Below are 23,334 nucleotides of genomic sequence, written 5' to 3' on the forward strand. Positions count from 1 at the left end.
CTATATTTACTATATTAATTCTAAAAATTATATTAAAATTAATAAAATCTTTAAATCTTTATATATCTAAAATAAAATATTTATTATATAAAATTATATATCTTCTGGTTATCCTATATTTATTATTTAAAAAGATAATAAAATTATTAAAAAGAATTATATTATTATTAATCTATAAAAAATAAATAAAGAGTCTATATCTAATTTATATCTTATATCTATTTAAAATAAAATTATTTAAATAGTTTAAGAATATCTTTTTATTACTATTATTAATATCTATTAATTCTTTTACTAATAGTCTATTAAATATAAATATTATAATTATCTTACTATTATAATATATTATAGCTAGAAAGTATTTTATATTATAATTATAAGATTTATAAATTCTATCCTCTATATCTAGTATTAAATAGATTTAAATTTAAAGAAATTCTGTAAATTCTACTATATATATATTAATAATCTTATTATTATTTTTAAAATCCTTAATAATTACCTTATATATCTTAAGCTGGTATTCTAAAAGTTATAAAATATAAATATTAAGCTTAAATTATTAAAAGCCTATATTAGTTTCTCCTTAGTAAAACTTTTTAAATGATAAGTTAATACTTTAGACTTTATTACTTTTAAAGATAAAATCTATATTATTTATAATCTTATCTTCTCCACTACTTTTTAGAATCTAGAAATCTATTTAGGTCTAACTAGTTAATTCTATTATTATATTAAAAACTATACTAAGTATACTAAGTCTCTATAAAAATATAAAACTAAATTACTGTATAATAGTACTAATATTAAATATATATATTAAGAATATACTTTATATACTTAAGTTATTAAATCTATCTAAACTAAAAAAAAAAGTATTTAAATATCTTTAATTTTAGTTTACTAAGTCTTTATTTTTAATTTATTTTAACTATAATTAAAAACTCTATCTTAATCTTAATACTTCGCATAAGTTAATAAAAGTTATACTCTTTTATATTAAATATAACTATTATTATAAATCTTTATATCTATCTCTATAAATATAAGTTAAATTAATTATATTTCTTTCTTACTATCTAATATTAATTAAATCTTAATACTAGCCTACTAAACTAGAAGTCTTATATCTAGTTTAAGTATTATAAAAAGCTAGATATCTTATTAAAGTCTTAAATTATATTATTATTATATATACTAATTATATTTTAATTACTAGTATTATAAAGTATATCTCTATAAATATTATATCTCTAGAAAAGCTAAATCTATATCTAGTATAAGTATTCTAATATATTTAGTAGTTCTGTCTTAAAATCTTTTATAAATCTAAAAAAAAGAATATTATTACTAATACCCTATTTTATTTATTTATTAAATATATAAATACTACTACTAAGTAAGATATTAATCTTAATTATTTACTTAATATTAAAGCTTACTATATTAGCTTATTAATTAAGTTTAGCTATAACTTTAAATGATATATCATTTAAAAATATACTAAAGACTTTTATACTAAGCTTATTCTAGAAATACTCTATTAAGACCCTAATATAAAGTTATTTTATTTAAAATAAGATAGTTTATTCTATATACTAAAATAATAAATTACTAACTCTAATATTATTAAAGACTAATAGTTATTCTTATCTAGAACTATATATAAGGAACTATTTAAAATAATTTATAATAAATATAATTATTAGGATCTTAAATAATATTTATATATTATATAAGATTTTACTTTATATTAAGAAAGATATTATTTATATTTATATATTTAATAATATCTAATATACTGTGCTAATAATCCTTACTAATATAAATTATATAAAAGTCTTTAATTAATAATATTTATACTAGTATTTTTTAATACTATTATAATAGATTTTATTATTTATTTATCTACTATTTATTCTAAATACTATACTTAATATAAATTTAATACTCTACTTATTATAGTTAATAAATTTATTAAATATATTAGTTTATTTTCTAGTAATATAAAATAGACTACTAAATAATAAGAATTTATTTTTATTAAATTCTTCTAATACTATAACTAGAGTATTTTATAAATATTTATTTTTAACTATAATATATACTTTATATTTATCTTCTAGAAAGATATAATCTTTATTTTAGATATTAAGTAATACTACTTTATTATATTTTATCTATAAACTAATAGCTAGTCTAAATATATAATATAAATTATTGAAATTATACTTTATTATAGTTATACTAAAGACCTGTATTAGATTAACTAGTTATTATAAATTATATTTATAATTAATTCTTTATTTAGTACTTCTACTGGTTAAATACTTTATAAATTACTCTTTAAAATTAATATTTATTAATTCTGGTAATTATTAAAAATAATATTTAAGTAGAACTTTATCTTTTATCTTAATATAAAAAAAGTATTAAACTTTATTATTATTTATATAAAATATATCTATAATAAAGACTATTTATTTATTAAATTTAAATTTAATAATTAAGTCTATATATATTTATACTATAGCTACTAACTATCTAGTTATCTAAGTAAGAAGCTTAGTAAATAATTTAATAGCCTGTATAAAGTTATTAAATATATTAAATATCTAATATATAAAGTTAAACTTTCCCTTAATTTTAAAGTATATCCTGTATTCTTTATTACTTAATTTAAACTTATAAAGTATAAAAAGCTTCTTAGTAATTCTTATCTTTATTAACTTATAAAATCTAATATTATTAAAGATAAATATTTCTCTAATAATTCTAATTATTATAAAATTAAATAAATTACTAATAAATACTATATATATAAAGACTGAAACTATATTTAATATTTATAATATTTTATATACTAGGCTGGCTATAGATCTTATAATAACTAGTAGTTAGATTAGCCTGATAGACTATAAAGTTATAAAGATTTAATTATTAAGTATAAAAACTATTAATTATTATTCTTTTTATTTTATTATTTTATCTAATTCTATACTTTTCTTTCTATTAATTTAATAATAAGGATATTATTTTTTTCTGTATTTTCCATATATTATATTTAAGAGATCTCCTATCTTAATTTAATACTATTCCTGTTCCGGTCTAGTCCTGGTTAGATAGTTATTCTGATACAGCAGTCTTCTACTCTACTGATTCCTCGCTAGTTCTTATATAGCAACAATTTTACCTCCTTCATACAAATCATCAAGATATCGACCACCAAGTCGTTTTACATTAAATATATAATAAAAAACATAATAAAAAAATCTAAAAAAAAAATAATAATAAAAAAGATAGAGAATTTTTTAATAGAATTTTTTATTAATAATAAGTAAAATAAAATAACTTATTAAATTTAAATAAGATTAACTACTAAAAGATAGAACAGGCTTAATAATATTAATTTTAAAAATTTAGTTATTTATTATCTAATAAAAAAAGTATCTGAATTATTAATTTTAAAGTACTTAATTAAATAATAGAACTTCTTAATAATTTTATAAATAATAAAATATTCTAATACTTAATTAATAGAATATAAAATAGTTTTTAATAATATAAGAAAAATAATAATAAATAATAAATAAAAAAATAAATAAATACTTTAACTAGTAAATTATCTAATAAAATAACTAGTAAATTAATAATAAATATTTAATTAATAAATAAGCTTATTTAAATATAACTTTAAATAATTACTTAATAAACTTAATAATATTAAGAATAAAAAAAATAGATAGTTAATAATTTTATTTATTAATATTATCTTTAGTTAACGTAATTCCTGGTCAGTTCGTGTATCCCGGTCGGTTCGTGTAACTCCAAAAAATCAAACGTGTTAACCACCTACTAACTTCAACTAGCCACTATACCACGAAAAGCATGTAAAACAAAGTAAGAATTAATTAAGTAAGAAGGCAGACTTTAATATACTATTAATAATTTAAAAAATTAAAAAATCTTAAATACTTATTAAGTTATATTAATTTATAATCTACCTCCTTAAATCCTATATAATTAATTAAAGAGACTTTAATCTTAATTAGAACTCTATAACCACACGAGTAGGCTATCTAAGAGATAAAAGGATATATTAATAATATAGATAGTATTACTTAATATATATAGTACTATTCTAAGGCACTTCTAAATATAAGAGATAGCTAATATTATTCTAGGTACTGATTCCGCCACCTCCCTTAAGCTAGTAGAAAAGAACTAGATAATAGAGTTTACTAAATATTACCCGGAGATAAAAAGTAGATTTACTAGAAAGATTAATTACTAAAGAGCACTATATAAAGATCTAAAGATTATTAATACTTTTTTTAATAAATTACAGAAGACTAAAGATTAGTATAGTATTATAGATAAAGATATCTATAACTTTAATAAAACTAGATTTACTATAGGACTTATTATAATAATAAAGATAGTTTTTAAAGTAGAAATACCTAGCAAACTATAGCTTATACAGCTAGGGAATCAGGAATAAGTTATAACTATTAAATATATTAATTTAAGAGGATAGTTAATATCCTCCACCATTATCTTTAAGAAAAAGATTTATATTAAGAGATAGTTTAATAAAGCAGTAATCTTAGAAAATTAAAGAATTAAAATAAGTACTAATAAATAGACTATAAATATAATCAGTCTATATTAGCTTTAAAAAGTCTTTATTCTAGCTATAAATAGTTATATAAGAGAGAGATATTAATTTTTTATTCTAAATAGCTATAGAAGCTACCTAACACCTGAATTTAATATAATATATAAGGAAAATAATATTATATTAATTTATATACCTGCTTATTTATCTCACCTTCTATAACCTCTAGATATTAGTTATTTTAGCCCTTTAAAAAGAGCTTATAGCAAGCTTATTAAGTAGAAAGAATACCTAAGATATAACTATATTAATAAACTAGATTTCTTAAAGACTTATCCAGCAGCTTATAAAGAGGTCTTTACTATAAAGAATATTAAAAATAGATTTAGAGTAACTAAGATAGTTCTCTTTAATCCTTATACAGTACTAGATAAGTTAAGCTTAAGTATAGTAGTTAAAACCCCCTTTTTTAATAAAGGAAGTAGTTTAATCTCTTTTTTCTAGCTTTATATATCTTATACAGTCTGTTAAGTATATTAAAAAGCTTCTTTAGTTAAGAAGCTTCTTAAAAATAGGTCTAGAAATCCTATATCTCTCTTAAAATAAGCGCTAGATAAATTTATAAAAAGCTATAAGTAAGCTATTTATAATACTAGCTTACTAGTAAATAAAAACTATACTCTCCGCGCAGCTATTAAGAGTAATAGATAGAAAAAAGATTATTTTAAATACTAAATAACTCCTACAGAAGATCTTTTATTTTAAGAAGCTAGAGATCTAATTTTATTAAGAAATAAGTAATTAGAGATAAAGAGGGATAGTACTAGTAGAAGTACTCTTCTAACTTTAACTATACTTAAACAAGCCCCACTAATATATTCTAAATATAATATTAAAGGGCATACTAGAATAAGATACCTAAATCATAAATAGATTTAGTTTATTTAATTTAAATTACTTTTAGTTATTATATAGTGCTTTAAAGTTGATCAAGCATAGATTTTAGGGGGGTAAGCACGAACCGACCGGGATACACAAACCGACCAGGAATTACGTTAGTAGTAAAGCTTTACTAAGTAGAATAAGCTTTAATAAAAATTATTAATTAAAATCTTAATATAATATTTAATAAAATACTTTAATAAATATAATATTTAAATAATTAAAGCTTTTAAGATTTAGTAATAATAATTTTTAGATATTCTTAATTAATAGGATATACTACTACTATTATAAGATAATAATCTTAATAAATTAATAAAGTATTAATTTAACTAAATAATAGAATCTAAGAAGTAGAGCTAAAACTATTTAGTTAGAATAATATAAACCTATTAGTATATAAATATAACAAACAGCAGGAGGTCTTTAGTATATGTTAATAGGCGATAACTGGTCAGTATCGCGACATTAAATCCCGCGTTATTAGTAATACTATTCTTCTAGATAGTCTATATTATTAGTCTTTATAATCTACTATATGGTTCCCGTCTTCTGTGGCTTTATTCTAGTTCCTCACTTAGTTCCTTAACTAATTTTACTAATTCATGACATATCGAAACGTCAACTTGCTACAACACCAGTGTGTAAGCCTAGGGTGGTTAGGTAGTTAGGGTGATTAGGGGGCTTAGGGTGGTTAAAAGATTAGGGGAATTAAGGAGATTAGATTAGGGAGTTTTTTTTTATATTAAAATTATAGCTTATCGTGGTTTGAATCTGTAGAATTAAAATAATTTTAGATGTGGCAATAATTTCGGATTAATTCTGTAACTATGCCGATGTTTTTTCTAACCACGCCGGTGTGTAAGCCCGCAATTTTGCGGAGGGTCTTACACTATCCCTCCACCGAAGTCGTCAATTCGAGATAAACACCACAAATACTCAACATAATATAAAGTTACTATTAATGACACTGGCCACGGCCTATTATACAGAAAACAGAAAAGAAGTAATAAAATAAACCAAAAGCTTATTTCTTTTTCTTGGCACTTCGGGACTCTAAAAAGACAGTTAGTATTATTAAAAGAGAGAAATTGGCAAGATAGAAAAGTGACGGCTTTACCTGCAGCAGTTCGTTTCTTTTTCGGTCTTCCCTTCCCTCTCAATTTCGCACTGATTTAAAATGTAAGTAGAGTGTACCTTCACCGGACCAGAATAGACTCACATCTGGATAGCCTCTTCTCTGTCGTCTTCGGCCTCGTCAAAAGTCGTCAGACCCAGCGAGTTGCATGTTGTTCGTAGATCTCGGAAAGAGACAACTTTCTTCGGATACCATGATGTCAACGCTGGACCTCGTAGTCTCTGTCGCAAAACCTTGTTGCCAAGCCGTAGCCCATCCGGATTGAAGTTCAAGGAAAACACTCGGCATTGAACCTGTTTCATTAACCCGTTAGATTCAAAAACTGTAATGATATAAAAAGACAGGAATACGGCCACAAGATACCTTTGCTAGGTCCAATAACCGGCTGCACTGCCCCGCCATCTTGGGGTAAAGATGATTAATTCGTGGTTCAGCGAAGTTGCTAATTATTAGATCTCAGGAACAGATAGACAAGGGCTGTTATCTGAAGCTCACGTGATGTCATCACACTGACTTGCCGAGCTCACTTTTAGGGAAACATTCTGATTCAGCAGCTGCACCCTACCCTGTCTTACCAATTATTATGGATAAGAAGCGCAAGTCAGTCTTTTCATCGCATCATGGTGATTCAGTACTGACAAGGGCGAAGGTTAACACACCCCCAAAAATGAGACAACCGCCAGTGCTGACTTTGGACTAGAAAAACCATCTTCTTCATAGTTCCAATACGGCTCCTCTGCAGGGATTTCTATCAGACACAGATTTTGACAACGATGTACAAATAATTTTCAATATAATCGACAAAATTACCGCAACATCTGAAGATAGTGTCGCTAATCCCAGCTCGGACATTTTGAAAGCCGCCAATGACTTTAGTCAAGCTCTACGGCATGCGTCTACTCCCAACAAACCAACTACAAATCTCTGTCATGATCGCGATATACCGACAAGTTTATCATCAAGCTCTAGCCTGCCCCCATTGCCCCGAATTATTGACGAGAAACTTGAAAGAGCGGTTTTTACACACCCGGGAGTGAGCAAAGATCCAAAAATAAGTTATGATAGGCTTGAAGTCCTTGGCGACGCATATATAGAGCTCATAGCTACAAAACTCATCTGGAACAAATTCCAGCAGATACCATCTGGCCGGATTTCACAGATTAGGGAGCTTCTGGTAAAGAATGAGACTCTGGCCGAATATACTACAGAGTATGGGATTGACCAAAGAGCTTCAGTTCCACATGATTATTCAAGCCAGCCGAAGCGGTGGACCAAAACGAAAGGCGATATCTTCGAGGCCTACGTGGCTGCTGTTGTACTATCACATCCTAATGGATATGATATTGCTGAAAAATGGCTCTCACAATTATGGTCCTCCAAACTTGCAACCATTGAGGAATCGCATGCACACTCGCAGGCCAAGGAAGATCTCGCCAAAAAAATAATGGGAAAAGGCGTCAAACTGAAATACATTGATGAAAGGAAGCCGCTACAGCACGAAGGAGGTATGCAAACCTTTTTTATCGGTGTTTACCTCACGGGTTGGGGATGGACCAACAAACACCTTGGATCTGGCCAGGGGTCGAACAAAACAATTGCTGGGAATAAGGCAGCTCAACAGGCCCTAGAAAATGGCTGTTTAATCAAGGATATTGTCGCATCCAAGCTCATGCATGGGACAGGCAGGCCGTAGGATTTACATTTTGACGGACGATCACCCCTCGTCGTCGTACGAGCATAGATAGATATGTACTGGCCATATTTTGTTGTAAGTCTGAGAGCTGGATCGTGGGAAAAGAACAGTACTACGGATTAATTTTATTTGTTAATATATGGAGAGAAACATAACGTCGGTTAAAGGCTCCGGGTTAATCCAGTACCTGGGGTACTTGGCCGGGGCGCGTCGCATCGCACTAGATTAGGCAAGGTACCGAGGTAACTATATGGGCATCCATTACCTAGATGAATAACCAAACAGACCAAACAGTTTCCGGGCAGCCTCGATGTGTCTTTTCTTTTGCTGGGCAGGGCCAGTGCAGGATGGCTGGACGACGGTCGATGGTACTATGTACTGAGGTAGATAGTATTGTCCAAATCCATTTAAGCTTTTTTGCTGTGTACTTTGAATACAGTGGAGAGTACGTACTATACCTGCAGTCCGTTCTGGCACGGATGATTCAGCATTGTTGCCACACCTAACTATTAACGAACTACCAGTGGCTGGAAAACGAGCCTAACCAAAACCTCGTAATTTGATGATTTTTCGAGACAGCTGAGGGGAGCAACGGCTCGGACATCGGAGGGTATACTGCTCTACACATACAGAGTACGTGGTGCTGTACGTACTACTCTGTAAGTGGGTCGGCATTTGGAAACCCGTGTGGCATATTTAGCGCTCGACCTGGCCAACTCGATTACTCGAACATCCCCAGTTAGGTGCCGAAGCCGCTTCTCTTTCCTTCAAATCGACACGAACGCCACAGATGGATTGGGAGCGTACAAGGAGGTTTGTTTGCCTACTTCGCGGTTCTTATATCCCATGTGCTGAACATTATGTTTGCTACAGATTTGATGATCACCGTGGTGGAGAGAGTTATCGCCCAGGAAGCTCTCGAGGATATACTCGTCGCAGCAGGTCTCCCCCCCGGATACGCTCGCCCCCTAATCGCCTTGTTGCCGATACATGGGCGCCATCTACTGGACGGCCATATACTCGCCCGAGGACCCGTTCACCGCCTCCATATAGGCGTCGTTCACGAAGTCCGCAGCTGTATAACAAGGATACTGGTGTTGGTTCGTATTCGAAGACGTACGTCCCACGGCGATTCTCACCTCGTCGGGATGTGAGGCCCAGATCTCCTGCGTCATCTTCAAGACGGCCAAGGTCTCCCTTCGGGGAAGATCGTTCTCGTGATGCTGGATGGAACCAGAGTACCTCAACTTGTAGGCCGCCAAGAGACTCTTCGGCCGGAGGCCGCGATTATGGGCACTATAGAAAGGAGCGCCACCCGCCTTCTGCTGGTCGACACACGCGATCTGGGTCACCACTAAGACGTGGACCATCATTCGAAGACGATCACCGCCCACAGACGACAGCTCGTGCTCGGAGCCCTTTTTATAAGGGCCGTAGAGACGCTACTGCCAACCGATATCTAGGGCCAAGGCGACGGTCCCAATCCCCAAATGATATCCACACCAAGCGACCATCTGCCTCTGGGTCTATGTCCAACTCAAGGCGGTCGTCTCCCAGCGACAATAAGAACAATACCCCTTCAAGAGGCAATAGAAGCCGGTCACCGCCTGCCAGCCATCCCCTGGGCCGTCGTCGCTCTAGAGACTGGGGAGTCTTGCTAGCCCAGAATGACTCCACGCCCTCAACAAAAAGTAACTTGACCACTCCGGAAGGCAGGATCGACTCACCAACTGGGGAGCAAATGTTTCGGAAGTCACTGCCCAGTAACGACGATACGAGGCCATCTCCACTACCTGGAATACAGGGTAGGTCAAATCACATCAAAGCGTCATATCCGAGTAATGCTCCGAGTCAGCCAAAGGCATTCACAAATAAACGCAACCACAAGTCACCTCCACCAGGACCGCCACATGGCCCAAAGACCCTCGCATCGCATCCTCGCGCATCGAACATTTCCCTTTTGTCTGCCCCGACGAGGCCCCGCGGAAACTCAACTCTGAAAGACAGTGGTTGGACAACAACGCCGATACGCCGTGGGCCTGCACCTGCTGGGTCACATGGAACGCCCACTGCCCCTCGAAGCAATCAATTAGCAGCTCTTGGTGTCGAACCACAACGCGCCCGTTCCTGCCACCATAACAGTGTTTCCAGTACCTCGTCCCCTCACACTCCAAGATACTCCAGGTTTTTTGTAGGTCTCAATACCATCATTCCGGGAGGTAGACTCCATCCATTAGAGCTTGACAGTATGACGGAAAAGCGCCTTTCTCAGCTTGACGCCGATAGGGATCGACTTTTCGAACAGATTTCAGAGAGCCAAAAGCTGAAGCGTGCTGGGTTAAGGGATTGGAATAAGCTTGACCGGGAGAGCTCTATTTGTGCTTTGAAAAGTGAACTTGCTGAAGGACATTTACATTGTATCACTGACACTGAAGGTACACTTGGCAGGGCATTGTTTTGATACTTCATTACCGTTTGATAACATTAATATTTTCAACCACCTGCCGGTTCATGCCAACATACAATTTCTTTTGGACGTGATTCGAGTAGAAATTAGCTCGGACCGGGTTTGTTCTTAATGCGGTCCAATCGAGTATTCGTGAGCTTTTGATTTTTGAACCCCAGATGAACTTAGGAATAGAGCTTTACCCGAAACTTTTCAAATAAAAAGCTGTTATTATTGCTATACAAGAATTCTGTACATGCGATCAGAAATTAAATCGCATCAGTTGTACTAGTCGTGCCGGCATTAGCCCCCTGCGTAGTTACACTAGTAACTAGTTACCTTACGTACCAGGTCGGAAATCCAGAAGCTTGGGAAATGCGGCGTCCACGAAATGTGGGGCGCACCCCAATCCGTCTCGCGGTCGCGCATCTTGAACTCCGAGAGGCTTCGTGTCAACATTTATCTCTCCTTCGCAGACCTAAATGAAATTGACTCTTCACGAAATTTAATGAACGATTCAACTGCCGAGTAACGCAATTACCCTCGGATCAGCCTCTGTACTCATTACTTCAACGACAGCAACCTAAATTACCTGCTCTTGCGCACTTGTCGTTGCCCTCAAAGCAAACATCACAATAAAGCACGATGAATATTTTCAGGTTACTGGGTGAGTGCGGTCAAATTGTTGATACTAGCGGTCTCTGACGAAGTAACAGCCGATTTCTCCCATCTTGCTTCAATCTTTGTTCTGCTACAGAAGATGAAGTCCTCCAGCGTGCGTGCGCCCATTTGAAGTTTGCTACACATAAACTAATTATATATCTCAGAGCTGCTCAGGGTTGTCTTTTAAGTCACAAGCCTTGTACTTGATGGTGTTCGTGACTCGTTATCTTGGTAGGTTTTAGGGCATCAAATCCATGACCCTTCTTGAGACAGCTAATCCAGGACACTAGATTTGTTTTGGGCATTTACCGACTCGCTATACAATACGACCTTTAAAATATTATTTATCGGCTCGTCGGGTTACATTATTTACCTTATGCTCAATGATTATCGACCTACGCATGATCCGAACCTGGACACGTTTAAGGTGCAATACTTGCTTGCCTCGAGCGCAATCCTCGCACTTTTCTTCACACATGACTATAGTATCTCGGAGGTGAGTCAATTTCCTTTTTAGTACCCGGCTGATGTTGACTGTTCGCAGATTCTCTGGACTTTCTCGATTTGGCTAGAGTCCGTGGCAATCCTCCCCCAGCTTTTCATGCTTCAACGCACTGGAGAGGCGGATACTATAACCACCCATTATTTATTCGCATTAGGGCTATATAGGGCCCTTTATATTCCAAACTGGATATACCGGTACTTTTCAGAAGGCCATTTGGACCCCGTTTCTGTCGTAGCGGGCGTCATTCAGACCCTGTTATATTCCGACTTTTTCTACATTTACTACACGAAGTAGGTTTCACTCTTCCTATATGACACACCAAATGATTGACCTGCATGCCAGGATAATGAAAGGCAAGAAATTTTCTCTTCCCGTCTAAAAAAAAAAAAAAAGCCTGGTCCGCCGGAGGGGTTATATACGTACATTCGTATAAGCATCTTGCTTTACGTACAAAATTTTTTTCCTGTGCTTCTGGAACCTGTCGGGAGACTAATGGCTACGACATCTTGCATGAGAAGACCTGACTCGAAAAGGCAGAGCCGAAAGATAATACTCTTCTGAAAATAATATCCTCGCCGGTCATTGTGTGCCACCCCAATGGTATGTGTCAGTGGGGACAGCAGTCAGAGGCACTATTCCTGGTTATATGTACTATATGATGGAACTCAAATCAATGGGAATTATTTGACCACCTTGCATTGCAGCCTTTACTTAAAGTGAGACCCCAACACTAGGACAATAAAGGTAAAGGTAACGTTTAAAAGAAAAGATTGTTTTATAATGATAGGGGAGTTAGAATGGCGATATTTGAGCGTCGAGGTATCGGCGCTGATCGGTGTTCATTCTTAAGCCGCGAAGACACCGCATTATACCGACCAAATCGAACCCGGCTTCCCTCTTTAGTGTGGTAAAAATGGGGAACTGTATCTGTGATCACAAATTCCCTTCCACTGCTGCGAAAACGCATTGGGTTTCATGAAACAAGGGTCAGCAAGAGAAATCTCGGTGGGTGGATGATCCCTGTGTACTGGAATATCCGGTGTTATAATTAATCTGAAGCGACGGCATTGGAAGGTCATTATGGAAGGGATTCAAGTTTGCGGAAACCGGCCCTGGAAGCTGACCAAGTACTCCGCCGCTAACTGATCGCATGTGCCCGATACTCAAGCTTGCGTGCCGATGAGACTTGCGACCCGGGTCTATCCAGTTGTTTTGCTGGTGAAAACACTCCATCTGGGTTCTCTCCAGAGAAGCCGGCCCAGCAATGGCCGACTGACGCCTGGATACTGGTGGCGAGGGAAGTTTTGGGGAGCGCGAGGATATTTTGAGGGGAGGCGAGCCTCTTCTTGAGTTAGGGGGTGTCACACGCGTGCCCCCCCGGCGGATTTGGCAAGTCGGGCATATTTTCACAAAACGGGATATCAGCTCTTTGGGAACCCTTTGGGGAAGTGAAGTCAGCCGGGTGTTCAAGTTGGACCTGCTTCTGTCGCGAGATGCTGGATCAACTCCAGCTGCCATCAGTCACGTACCATGAGTATATTTGCCGGACTTGAGCAGAAGTTTTATCCCGACCTCCATGTTGACATTGTTGGTGTGCTTTTGTGAGTATCTTGAACAGCTTTTCTCTAACGGCGACGGGCTTGCCCTCATGGCAAATCATCCGCCTGCACTAGATGGGACAATAAATACTATTAGCCTGGCCTCTCGTGTCGCTTCAGACTGGTGTGGCTTACGGACATCTGAGGTGTTACCTCCAATTACCTGGAGTTTAAACATTTTCTTCACCCAAAACCTAATACTGCTGTTTAGTTTGAAAATTCCCATGCTAACGAGAAAGAAAATAATTGGGCCGGAAGGGAGCGGTGCCATACCGAAATTGGGCTGATTCGATAGCCGTATCCTTCGGGTCTATCAAGACAGTTTTTATGTTTCGCGCCCTTTTGGCGTGTATTAGAGCCTTGTCTTGCTTTTTCACAGATAAATCGTCCACATAACTGTCGAAATCTCAATATGAGTCCAATTCCTACCTCGTGGGTGGAATAGCAACATGTGCCTAGGCGCCTGACTTACCTTTTGACAAGTTTATCGAAATCTGTGACATTTGGAAAGCCTTCTAGGTGGGGAGTTATTGGCTCTGAAAGCATCGTGTCCTCATTCCTGGAGTCCTGGCTCTCGAGCTCCGTTTCGGCTAATGCTTCATGGAGATGGAGGTACGCAGGCCCTTGGAGATAACGCGGTTGTGACATACACTGCGTCGATGGGTGATGTAGGGGCGTTTGGTCAGGAATTGATGGCATTGATGCTCCCGGTGAATGGTGAGAAGCTATGCTTGTATGGCTGTAGGGCAGGCTGAAATGAGATGCATATGAACTGAAGTTATGTTGAGGGAAATGATAGGAGCCTGCTTCGAAATCGTGGCTCTCCCCATGGCTGCCCGGGATGGGTAATGACATATGAGGGTTGAAGAAGTACCCTTCATGACCGTCATTACTGCGCCTATGGAACCCACTCATTGCTGCGTTGTCGATAGCCGTTGTACGCCAAATTGAATATCCGAACCCGGAAATACTCTTGGTCTGACGTTGCCTGAGGGGAAACTGCTTTCACAGGCCTGTATGTCTTGGCTTCTCCCGGGGCTTTTATAAGCCAAAGTGGCGTCGAGTATAAGTTTGGGGGAAAGATAGGGACCGTATGATGAGAGAGAGGCAAGCCCGATGTCCTCGAACAAAGAAGATATGAAGATTTTAGCTTCGTAAACCATATAAAGACCCGAATGAACGGATACAGGATTAAATTTAAACGGAACATGCCCTAAATCTTCAATAACTCGATTGTCATCATCCCCCCCCCCTTCTCTTCTTGGGGTTGCTGCTATGCATATCCAATGGACAGTAGTGATGTAAGGTAGCAATCAATTAGTTTCTGGGTAGGCGTCAATACAGAGGACAAAAGAAAATAGAAATTCCTGGACTGACAGGCCTAGTTCTTGCCTCTGCTCACATGTGATACAAATAACAGGGGACTGGAAAGGAGGGGTAGGTCCAAACGACAGGCAGGAGATGGAGGATGAGATAGACTGGTAGCAAACAATCAAGACGAGATGCAGAAAAATCAAATCAAAATCAAAATCAAAATCCATAGTGTGCTCTGCAAAGAGCGTCAGTCAATACGGCAACCGGAGAAGCTGCAGCAGGTGTGCAAAACAAAAACAGAAGCGACCAAAGTTTGATAAAACTGACCAGGATCAAGCATCTCGAGCAGCAGAGCTTGGAAGGGTGCGCAGAAACACTGAGTAGGAGATGAAGAAGGAAACAGGTCATTTCATTGATTGGCTACCTATGCCCGGAGCTGCTCGTTCGAGCAAGCTGGCGTCCGCCTTCTACAGTGGCAGCAGGCCAGTGCCCTAACCAAGAATCGACCTACCGGTAGTGCTCCACAGCTCAACGCCTGGTTAATCCCCCAGAGGATATAGCGCTTGAGAATGCTGGTACATATCCGACATGAATTGATTGGGCCTGTACGAAATTGTATGAAGTCGTATGAGGCTGGAAACGACCATAATGCTGTGCGTTGAGGCCGTAATTATTGGCCCCCTCTGTGGCAGCAACCAGCATAGTCCGATACAGCCTGGAACTGGCGTCTCTCCATAGCCCGGGGTTTTCTGTGCTACTTCAAAGATGGAGGATCCTTGTAGCAGCTCAGGGAAGATCCGTGATGTGACTGGGATTTACCACACCCACGCGGTACCAATGGTCCATCCTCGCAGCACCGCAAGGTGAGGGAAACATTGTCAATTATTTCGTATATTCCGCGTATATCTCGGCTCGGGGGATTCTCAATTCCTCATCGGTTTCTCCTCTTCGTCGGATGTATCTTCTCGAGTCCTGTTGCAATAGTTCTTCGATCATCGATACGCTCGGCTGTTTTGCTTCTTTCTGTGCCACCTTTGCTTAGGCTGCCACCATGATGGCACTAGAAACTAACTTGCAACAACTCATGCACGCTCGTTGGGCACATATTGCCCCTTTGCGATAACCCAGGCAGGCACAGTCGGCGTCTTTTTCTGAATATCATCCCCAAGAGGTAGGTTGACTGCTGGCCCCGTGCCTTTTGGTAACCTTTGACTAGATCAGTTTCACTTGACACCATAGAGCATTATTTTGCTTTCACGCACTGCAGGTCCCCACGTAAAGGCAAATAAGCGTATATGGTAAACCACATTCACCGTCATCACTGGCTTATTTCTATGGATTGGTGTGCTGGCTTTTCGGCGTATCGGGATCACTATCTCTATTTAGCGACGTGGTGTAACTTACTTACATGGCCACGGAGTGGACAATGTCAGCAACCTCCCAATCCGGCACGGCTAGTCCTCAATATCTATCAATGAATGGCGTAACCCTCGAGTTAAGGCCAGTGCGTACTGCACCTAGCTGCCGACAGCCTAGCTCAGCTAGGAGGTCTTCTTAAGCTCCTCGAGTCTAAACGCGGAAGAGGCCCTTTTTCAATACATCCCCGTGGCGCGCCATTGTTGAGGGGGCTTTATGTGACAACTTCCGACAGCACCTGGTTAACTACTAGGCTTACTTGCTAGGTGCCAATGAGCAATCTGCCACTAATGTTGCCACCTGTAGCCCTGGAGCTGCGAGCCCCTGGAGCCGGCGCATTAGGACAAGGAAGATCAGATCCATTGAGTTCGGTACGTGTTTTACACCGTATACTGATTACCCAAACTACAACCACCGTGCCGAAGAATCCAGGGTTTTTAGCGATCGTTGTGATGGCGTAGGGACCAGTAGCAAGGTTAGCCGCGGATAGCAGTTTTACCTCGCAGAAGTAAGCCGGATCAGAATTTAACATCATAATCCCTGTACTATTTTCCATCAGTCCGAGCAAAGTAAGACTCTCCACTAACACGAAGAAAGCAGGGATGTGGTCCTATAACAATAACATTTATTGCAACGCAGGAAAAATCACTGCAATAGTCAAATTTCTCGCCACATTATCAGAGCTTGAACACAGCAATCAATAGAAGAAGCTCCAGTAAATTCATGGGTATCATCATTACGGTCTCATTTGTCTCACCTCAAATCCCGGGTGCAATGAAAGCAATCAAATCAAACAAACAGTCATGCATTATTGAGTTTTTGAGCCCCAAGCATGTTGTTGGACCTTACCAAATCCCGGATAGCCCACCTCCAGTTGCTTCCAAAACCAACATGGTTATGGTTCATCCATTTGTCCACCTTGCGCCTCCACTTTTCTTCTTCCATGCGCTGGCGTCGAATAAATTCCGGGCCGACATCAAACTCCTCCGTCATGGGCCACTCATCTGACGAATCCTCGCCGCTCCTGTCATCCCCGCTAACTGCAGGACCAAAATATTCTAGGGTCCCTGGTGGCCTTTTATCCGAGATGGCAGGCTCTTCTAAATCTGCCAGATTGGAGAATATGTCGTCCTCGTCCTCAACCGCAACGACTCCGTCCTTCCCGGGCTGCGAGGGTGCCATTTTGAGCCAGCACATGCGTTGCGGATCAAAAACCATCGCGCCGACCACTTGTACATTTTGCATCGCCCCCACATTGGTGATCAGAGCCGGTGAAGGTTTCGGTGACTTAGATGCGCTAGTATCAAAGTCATGAACCAGGTTCTCATTGCCCTCCCACCGGTAAGAGACGGGGTTGTAATGCATGCCATTCACGGCTTGGGGGAATTATTAGTACAATGTTCATGCATATCATTGATAGGAAAAAACAGCTTACATTTCCGTTCTTGGACACCCGCACCAATGGATTTGATTAACTGCGGCCTGGATCCAGAGGTTGAACCGCATACCCCCTTTTTGCTTCTTATGGACCCCGTTGCAGACGGAGTCCGTGAGACGTTTGGGGGTTTCCAGTTTGAATTAAGGGGGGTAAGTGGATTATTCTCCCGAAGTTTCGAAATTGCAGACATAGAAGCAATACGTTGTTCCCTGGCGTTCCTTGACGCATTGGTATCGCGCGCAAATCGGGGAAGAGACGATTGTTGCTGGGATGGGGCATTTCTTGGCTGCGCCTGCTGTGAAACTTCTGACTTTGGGGGTGTGGATTGGCTTATGCTCAACTTGTTTCTCAAGGATCGCGGAGCTCCACGTCCGCTGGGCTGTTTGACAAATCTGTTCTCCGTGGTTGTCGATGTAGGTAAGTCATCGAAAGAAGCCAGTTCAGTTCCGTCACCATAGTTTCGGCGATGCGCTGGTCGGGTAAGAGTTCGCTTAGGAGTTGGGCTCAGTGTTTCTAGGGCCGTGTCGTTAGTATTGCTCCCAAAACCGTTATGACGGCTTGACCGCGGCAGTCGCATATCGGGGCCCTGTGTGTTGGTGGTATCGGTAGTACCGTCGGAGCTCGTACGGCGGGAATATCGATAGTTTTTAATGCTGGCATGATGGGATTGTCTTTCGGATGCCCCACCAGGCAAGAATGGCACCTGAGATTTACGGGCCAACAGCTTCCCGTCTAGTCCAGTGCGATCAATGGAACCAAAGATCCGAGCGTTTAGCCGGCTTGAGCCACCTTGAGGAGGGGGGCTTGGGAATGAGCTGCTTGTCGCTGATTGCGGTGCATTCCGCATTGACGGCATCGAGCGTTTCGGTTTTAGTAACTGCTTCCCAGCGCCGCGTTCATCCGCTAGGGCTTCTTTTGAGATACGGGTCCCTACTATGCGCCGGGTTGATGTAAAGCAAAGTGATGGTGTTGTTGTTGAGCCGGTTATAGGGAGACTGGATACGGAGGAGTGAGAGACATGGCCTGGTCGGCGTGGAGAGGTACGGAACTTGGACAAGGGAGCGCCACTCTCCGATACTGTCTCAAGATGCGTGGAAACCTGTCGATCATGTCCAGAAAGGCGAGGAATGCGAGTTTTTGGAGATATTGCCGCGTTTGTAAATGTGAGCGTGGTTGCAGAACGCCGAGCCGGACTTTGAAGAGCCTCTGTTCTGTATTTGATATTTGGATTTATTGAGGATTTTTTCCCAATGAACGCCTCGTTGCTGTTTATTTCAAGATCAGAGAAAAAGTCGTTGCAGCGCGATTGATCTAGACCCTTATCCTCGGGTGTACAATGAGATACGTCGGGTGTGTTTTCTTTCCTCGGCTGAGCTAAGCGTGAGCCTAAGTCTAAAGGTCCTTCTGGAATCACAAGTCCATCGAGCCCTTCATCGTCGCTTTCACCTGTCAAGTAACTTGAGGCACTTGGGCTGACAATCGAAGCCGAGGAGCTTGGATTCGACCGATGGTCTCGCGCGGTGCCACCAAACCGCACCCCAATACTGCCTTCGGACCAATCGACATCAACTTCATCAGGAGTTGGACTAGAATTTCTTGCGGAGGGGTGGCGTAGCTGAAGGAGGTTATCTGTTGGAAGTTCAAAGTCATCTTCAAAGTCATCCACTGCGGCCGTTCCATTGCTCAGCTTCGTGTCATTCATGATACTCGGTCTTTGTGCAGAGCACTGCTTGACTGCCTTGATCGTGGGGATATCCTGAGTATCGTTTGCATTGTTGTTTAGAAAGCCACGCGAGATTGTGTGGGCGGGTGGCTGCGGTGCCAGGCTGTCACTAGACGATGGAGGAAAGGCATTCAGATGATCTACTGAAGTAGAACCAACTTGCAGAAGAACCTCGGGGAGAGTGGTATCATGGAATCGCTTTAACTCTAAAGCAATATTGGAACTTGGTAGCTCCAAGTCGTCAGACCAATCGTCAATAAACTCTCGCTTTGTCTTTTTCTTCCCAAGTCGTTTAATCGTGCCCCCGACAAGGGCATTTTGGGGAATGTTCGCGGGCAACGGGATGCCAGCATTTTTGACAGACGCTATAGCTTCTTCGTTTACGAGTTCGTCATCGTCCAGCAACTGAATCTCCCAATCCTCATCTCCGCCCGCGGTAGAGTCGAGATCGGAACGAGCAGAGCGGCGTGAAGATATCGAGTCGCGATGCCCAGACCGACGGATGGATGAGTTTGTCACAGACGTAGCACTCGAGGCAACGCGAAGGTGGATATCCTCGTGGCATTGTAGGTCACCGTCGTCATCCCAACACTCAATTGCCCCATCACTATTCTGCGGCACTTCAAGAGTAAATGGCGCCATAGTAGCTCGATTGTAGGTGTTCTGCGATATGGCACGGACCCATAAAAGAAATATATAGTTGAGGTTCGTGAATTTAAGTCGTTTGCATCGAACGCTCCGGTGCTGATAGGGGGTTGGGATAAGGTGAGACCGTCATGCCGTGCTACCGCTAGATAGGTTGGATCCCGGTGATATGCAAATTTGGACGATTCGCGATGTGTTGAGATTCAATTTGTTGGACGGGCAGGCAGTTCGATTGGCGGTTTGTGTCCTCGATCGGGATGTGAGGGAAAGGACACTGGAGTTGGAAGTCGGATCCAATTATCCGGTTATCACGAGGAACTGCGAGATAGTATGGCAAGGGCGAAGGTAAATATATAACGGGGGAGTTGGACCTGAGGGACACGAGAGTCAATATATCCGCGATCGTGCGAGAGCTCGTGTGTCGTGTCGTGAGTCGTGACAGGGGTGGCTGGTGGAATTCCCTCGGGAGGAGGGAAACGAGCTTATGGATACCAACTACGCGAGCATCCAAGAGCCTGCCGAAATAATGTTCATCCCGTCAAATATGGGAATGGCGAAAATCAGGAGATATTATCAGGTGAGGTGAGAGGCCAGTGTCTGGGCGAGACAAGAGAAACTCGCTTGGTTAATGAGGCCCAAATGAAGTGTGGATTGGATGCTGCGGAGGTGCGGCGTTCCATCCACTAGTTCTATACTAAGTCTCCGGTTGCTCGGACAGTCGTAATATAATAGTAATACTCGTAATGCATCACGCTAATTAGAGATGCATCAGATTGAGATGTCTCAGTCTCTCACTCACATCAGCCTCAGTGTCTGATGTATGATTTGCGGTGTCTCATTTCTGGGAAGACCTGTCGTTGGTCACATCTCAGACATCACTTGCATACTCTGTCCTGACGAGATCTTTGTTCATACTACTTTAGTATGGGCTGTGAATCTTGAAGGTTCTATGAAAAAAAATTAAAAAGCACAGTACTAGTACCAGGTAACAAGTGTTCAGAAGATGCTGAATACTAAGGCAGTGTTGCTGTTCGGGACTCAAAACAACTGACAATAAGATAGGTATGCACCACCTGTCAGTGTATGAATATTGTCGAAACTTCCCTGATGCTGGTGGTGTCAGATACATTATACGTATATCGTATGGTTGGTTTTATGTTTTTAGGTCATGTAAGACCTAGGTTAGGTTACCATTGAAATAGGCGCTTACCGACTTGACCGACTGGTTGAAGCGGAAATCATAGTTACCTCTGTGTTCTCCAGTCTCTAAGTACGTAGCTATAGCTGCCAGTCCCACTGTTTTCAAGTTCTCTTGCCGACAAACACATCTTCACTGAAAAAAGCTACAGCGCAAAGTTCTCCTCACCATAACACAAAATCTGTGGTATCAACTATTGATATTGCCCGTGGGTAAACCCCTCTATGGGACGTACTTAGTTGAGAGTAAGATACCAAGGCGACAGCCCAGAGCACAAGGCACCAGCACCTGGGCAACCAAATAAGAGCTGGGATCTCAGAAAAAAAAAAGTTTGCTGAAAGAACTACTCGCGCCGTCCTATGTTTTAGTTCCACAGGTTCGAGATGTCTCCTGTGAAAGGTAGCCTGTCTCCCCGCGTCGTCCACATTCGTCGATCGGACGAAGCCGATTCTCATGTTCTTCTTTATGTTTCGCGCTCCGACTCTACCGGGGAGTTGACTATAATAGCGACGGAGGGGGAATTTCCTTACACCGCAACTTGTAAGTGATTCAGTCCTAAAGTTGCTTCCCCTATTTTGAGCTACTAATGTACATGCGCAGTGCAGCAGTCCCAGCTGAACAAGCTAAGAACAAAAAGTTATGAAGGTAGTGATGATGAGTGGAATGACATTGTTCTTTACATCCTCGGCCTCCAGGACGAGACGACAAAAACGACAGAGCCGAGCATGGGCATCGAAGCATCAGCTACCATAAATGACTCTGGAGACGGCCATAAGGCACTAGTGATCGCCGCGAGGAAGAGAATACAGACCATCACAGTGGGCCTACCCTGACGCGAACATCGGAAAACATTGTCTGACCATGCACAGCAAAAATTGGGATCTTTAAGCCTCCAACAGAACGACGAACAGGGTATCGAGCTATTTGACTGGTCAAACCTTGCCGTTACTAGGGCGGATATCCTCGAGCAACGCTTCAATTCGTTGCTTGATCGCTTCCGTACGGCCGAGGATACGATAGCTTTGTTGAACAAGCAGTTGGAGGAGTTCATCAGCTTGAAAACAGTACATGACCAACAACTTATATCTGATTTTGCGCAGTTGTTGAATGAAAAGAAATTGAAGATCCGCAACCAACAACGCCTACTTGCGTCCGCCCAAGTTGACACCGAGAAAAGTAAGTCGTAATTACCTCATTGGCGTAACACGAATCTGAAAATACAAAAGTCTCTACAATGCAGACAGCTACTGCAACGGACGATCCGTGGCCAAATGTGAAGGGACGGAGACCAAAACGTCCCGCAGAAACGACACGTGATGAATCTGACGACGATGAAGGATTTGAGAAAATGGACGCCGATAAACTAAAACCGCAGGTCGGCAAGGTTGCGGACGAGGAAACGGACGATGGAGGAACATCGACTCCCCGGCCATTCGAAGATGATGATAATGCAACATCTGATGAAGACTTCGACTCAAGTGCTAAGGGACCACAGCAAAGAAATCGAAGAAGTCAAGGACTGCACGAACAGGCTGTAGCGAAATCACCACCGCCAAGGAGAGAGCTGCCCTTTTCAAGAAGGACGGAAAAAAAGCCGACACTCACTCTATCCTCTCCGGTGCGGCAAAGTCGGGATGAAACAGGAGAGATGACAGATGATGATGAACTATAGCTTGTATTCACGAGTTGGGGTTGAGAAACAATGTATTTTTGTGAAGGTGATCATTATACTAAAATCTGGGGGGTTTTTTACTTGGTAACGCCAGACCAATGTGGGAGCGCGTATACTACTCGCCGGGGCTGTAGCAACAACATGACTATCTTGAAGGTCGTTCGACTATGCAAGTGCTGGTTTGAGTAAGCCAATCAATGCCTACAATCTAGTATCCTATACGAAGACTCTAGAATGAATAGGGTTATCAATTTGCCGAAGCCGATTTTGATCTTATGTACAGATTGGCCCCGCAAGTTTTTGACCTATGTCAGAATGGGGCGAG

At 40.0% G+C, this 23,334-nt stretch overlaps 7 protein-coding genes across 7 annotated transcripts; 4 read left to right on the forward strand and 3 right to left on the reverse strand.

The window, feature by feature from the left end:
- Positions 1–6,587: 6,587 nt before the first annotated feature.
- RSM27 (mitochondrial 37S ribosomal protein mS33) lies at positions 6,588–7,100 on the reverse strand (the record flags this gene model as incomplete). Its single annotated transcript, XM_041693795.1, has 4 exons — positions 6,588–6,616; positions 6,681–6,730; positions 6,783–6,991; positions 7,062–7,100. The coding sequence occupies 4 exons, from the start codon at positions 7,098–7,100 to the stop codon at positions 6,588–6,590; spliced, it is 327 nt and encodes a 108-aa protein (XP_041559689.1).
- Positions 7,101–7,281: 181 nt separating this feature from the next.
- Positions 7,282–8,391, forward strand: APUU_60544S (ribonuclease III; the record flags this gene model as incomplete). Its single annotated transcript, XM_041693796.1, has 2 exons — positions 7,282–7,347; positions 7,399–8,391. The coding sequence occupies 2 exons, from the start codon at positions 7,282–7,284 to the stop codon at positions 8,389–8,391; spliced, it is 1,059 nt and encodes a 352-aa protein (XP_041559690.1).
- Positions 8,392–9,181: 790 nt separating this feature from the next.
- Positions 9,182–10,852, forward strand: APUU_60545S (uncharacterized protein; the record flags this gene model as incomplete). The annotated part of the gene is made up of 2 exons (XM_041693797.1): positions 9,182–9,204; positions 9,265–10,852. The coding sequence occupies 2 exons, from the start codon at positions 9,182–9,184 to the stop codon at positions 10,850–10,852; spliced, it is 1,611 nt and encodes a 536-aa protein (XP_041559691.1).
- Positions 10,853–11,482: 630 nt separating this feature from the next.
- On the forward strand, positions 11,483–12,384 carry ERD2 (endoplasmic reticulum retention protein; the record flags this gene model as incomplete). The annotated part of the gene is made up of 6 exons (XM_041693798.1): positions 11,483–11,504; positions 11,554–11,612; positions 11,665–11,731; positions 11,791–11,996; positions 12,045–12,295; positions 12,348–12,384. 6 exons carry the CDS (start codon positions 11,483–11,485, stop codon positions 12,382–12,384), a joined length of 642 nt encoding a protein of 213 aa, XP_041559692.1.
- A 608-nt stretch (positions 12,385–12,992) lies between these two features.
- On the reverse strand, positions 12,993–14,518 carry APUU_60547A (integrase zinc binding domain-containing protein; the record flags this gene model as incomplete). Its single annotated transcript, XM_041693799.1, has 5 exons — positions 12,993–13,443; positions 13,535–13,674; positions 13,743–13,797; positions 13,877–13,999; positions 14,076–14,518. The coding sequence occupies 5 exons, from the start codon at positions 14,516–14,518 to the stop codon at positions 12,993–12,995; spliced, it is 1,212 nt and encodes a 403-aa protein (XP_041559693.1).
- A 2,616-nt stretch (positions 14,519–17,134) lies between these two features.
- APUU_60548A (putative cytokinesis regulator (Byr4)) lies at positions 17,135–20,136 on the reverse strand (the record flags this gene model as incomplete). Its single annotated transcript, XM_041693800.1, has 2 exons — positions 17,135–17,709; positions 17,769–20,136. 2 exons carry the CDS (start codon positions 20,134–20,136, stop codon positions 17,135–17,137), a joined length of 2,943 nt encoding a protein of 980 aa, XP_041559694.1.
- Positions 20,137–21,720: 1,584 nt separating this feature from the next.
- Positions 21,721–23,009, forward strand: APUU_60549S (uncharacterized protein; the record flags this gene model as incomplete). Its single annotated transcript, XM_041693801.1, has 4 exons — positions 21,721–21,877; positions 21,938–22,155; positions 22,207–22,513; positions 22,564–23,009. 4 exons carry the CDS (start codon positions 21,721–21,723, stop codon positions 23,007–23,009), a joined length of 1,128 nt encoding a protein of 375 aa, XP_041559695.1.
- Positions 23,010–23,334: the final 325 nt, after the last annotated feature.

This window comes from Aspergillus puulaauensis, chromosome 6, assembly GCF_016861865.1.
Source record: "Aspergillus puulaauensis MK2 DNA, chromosome 6, nearly complete sequence".
Taxonomy (NCBI): domain Eukaryota; kingdom Fungi; phylum Ascomycota; class Eurotiomycetes; order Eurotiales; family Aspergillaceae; genus Aspergillus; species Aspergillus puulaauensis.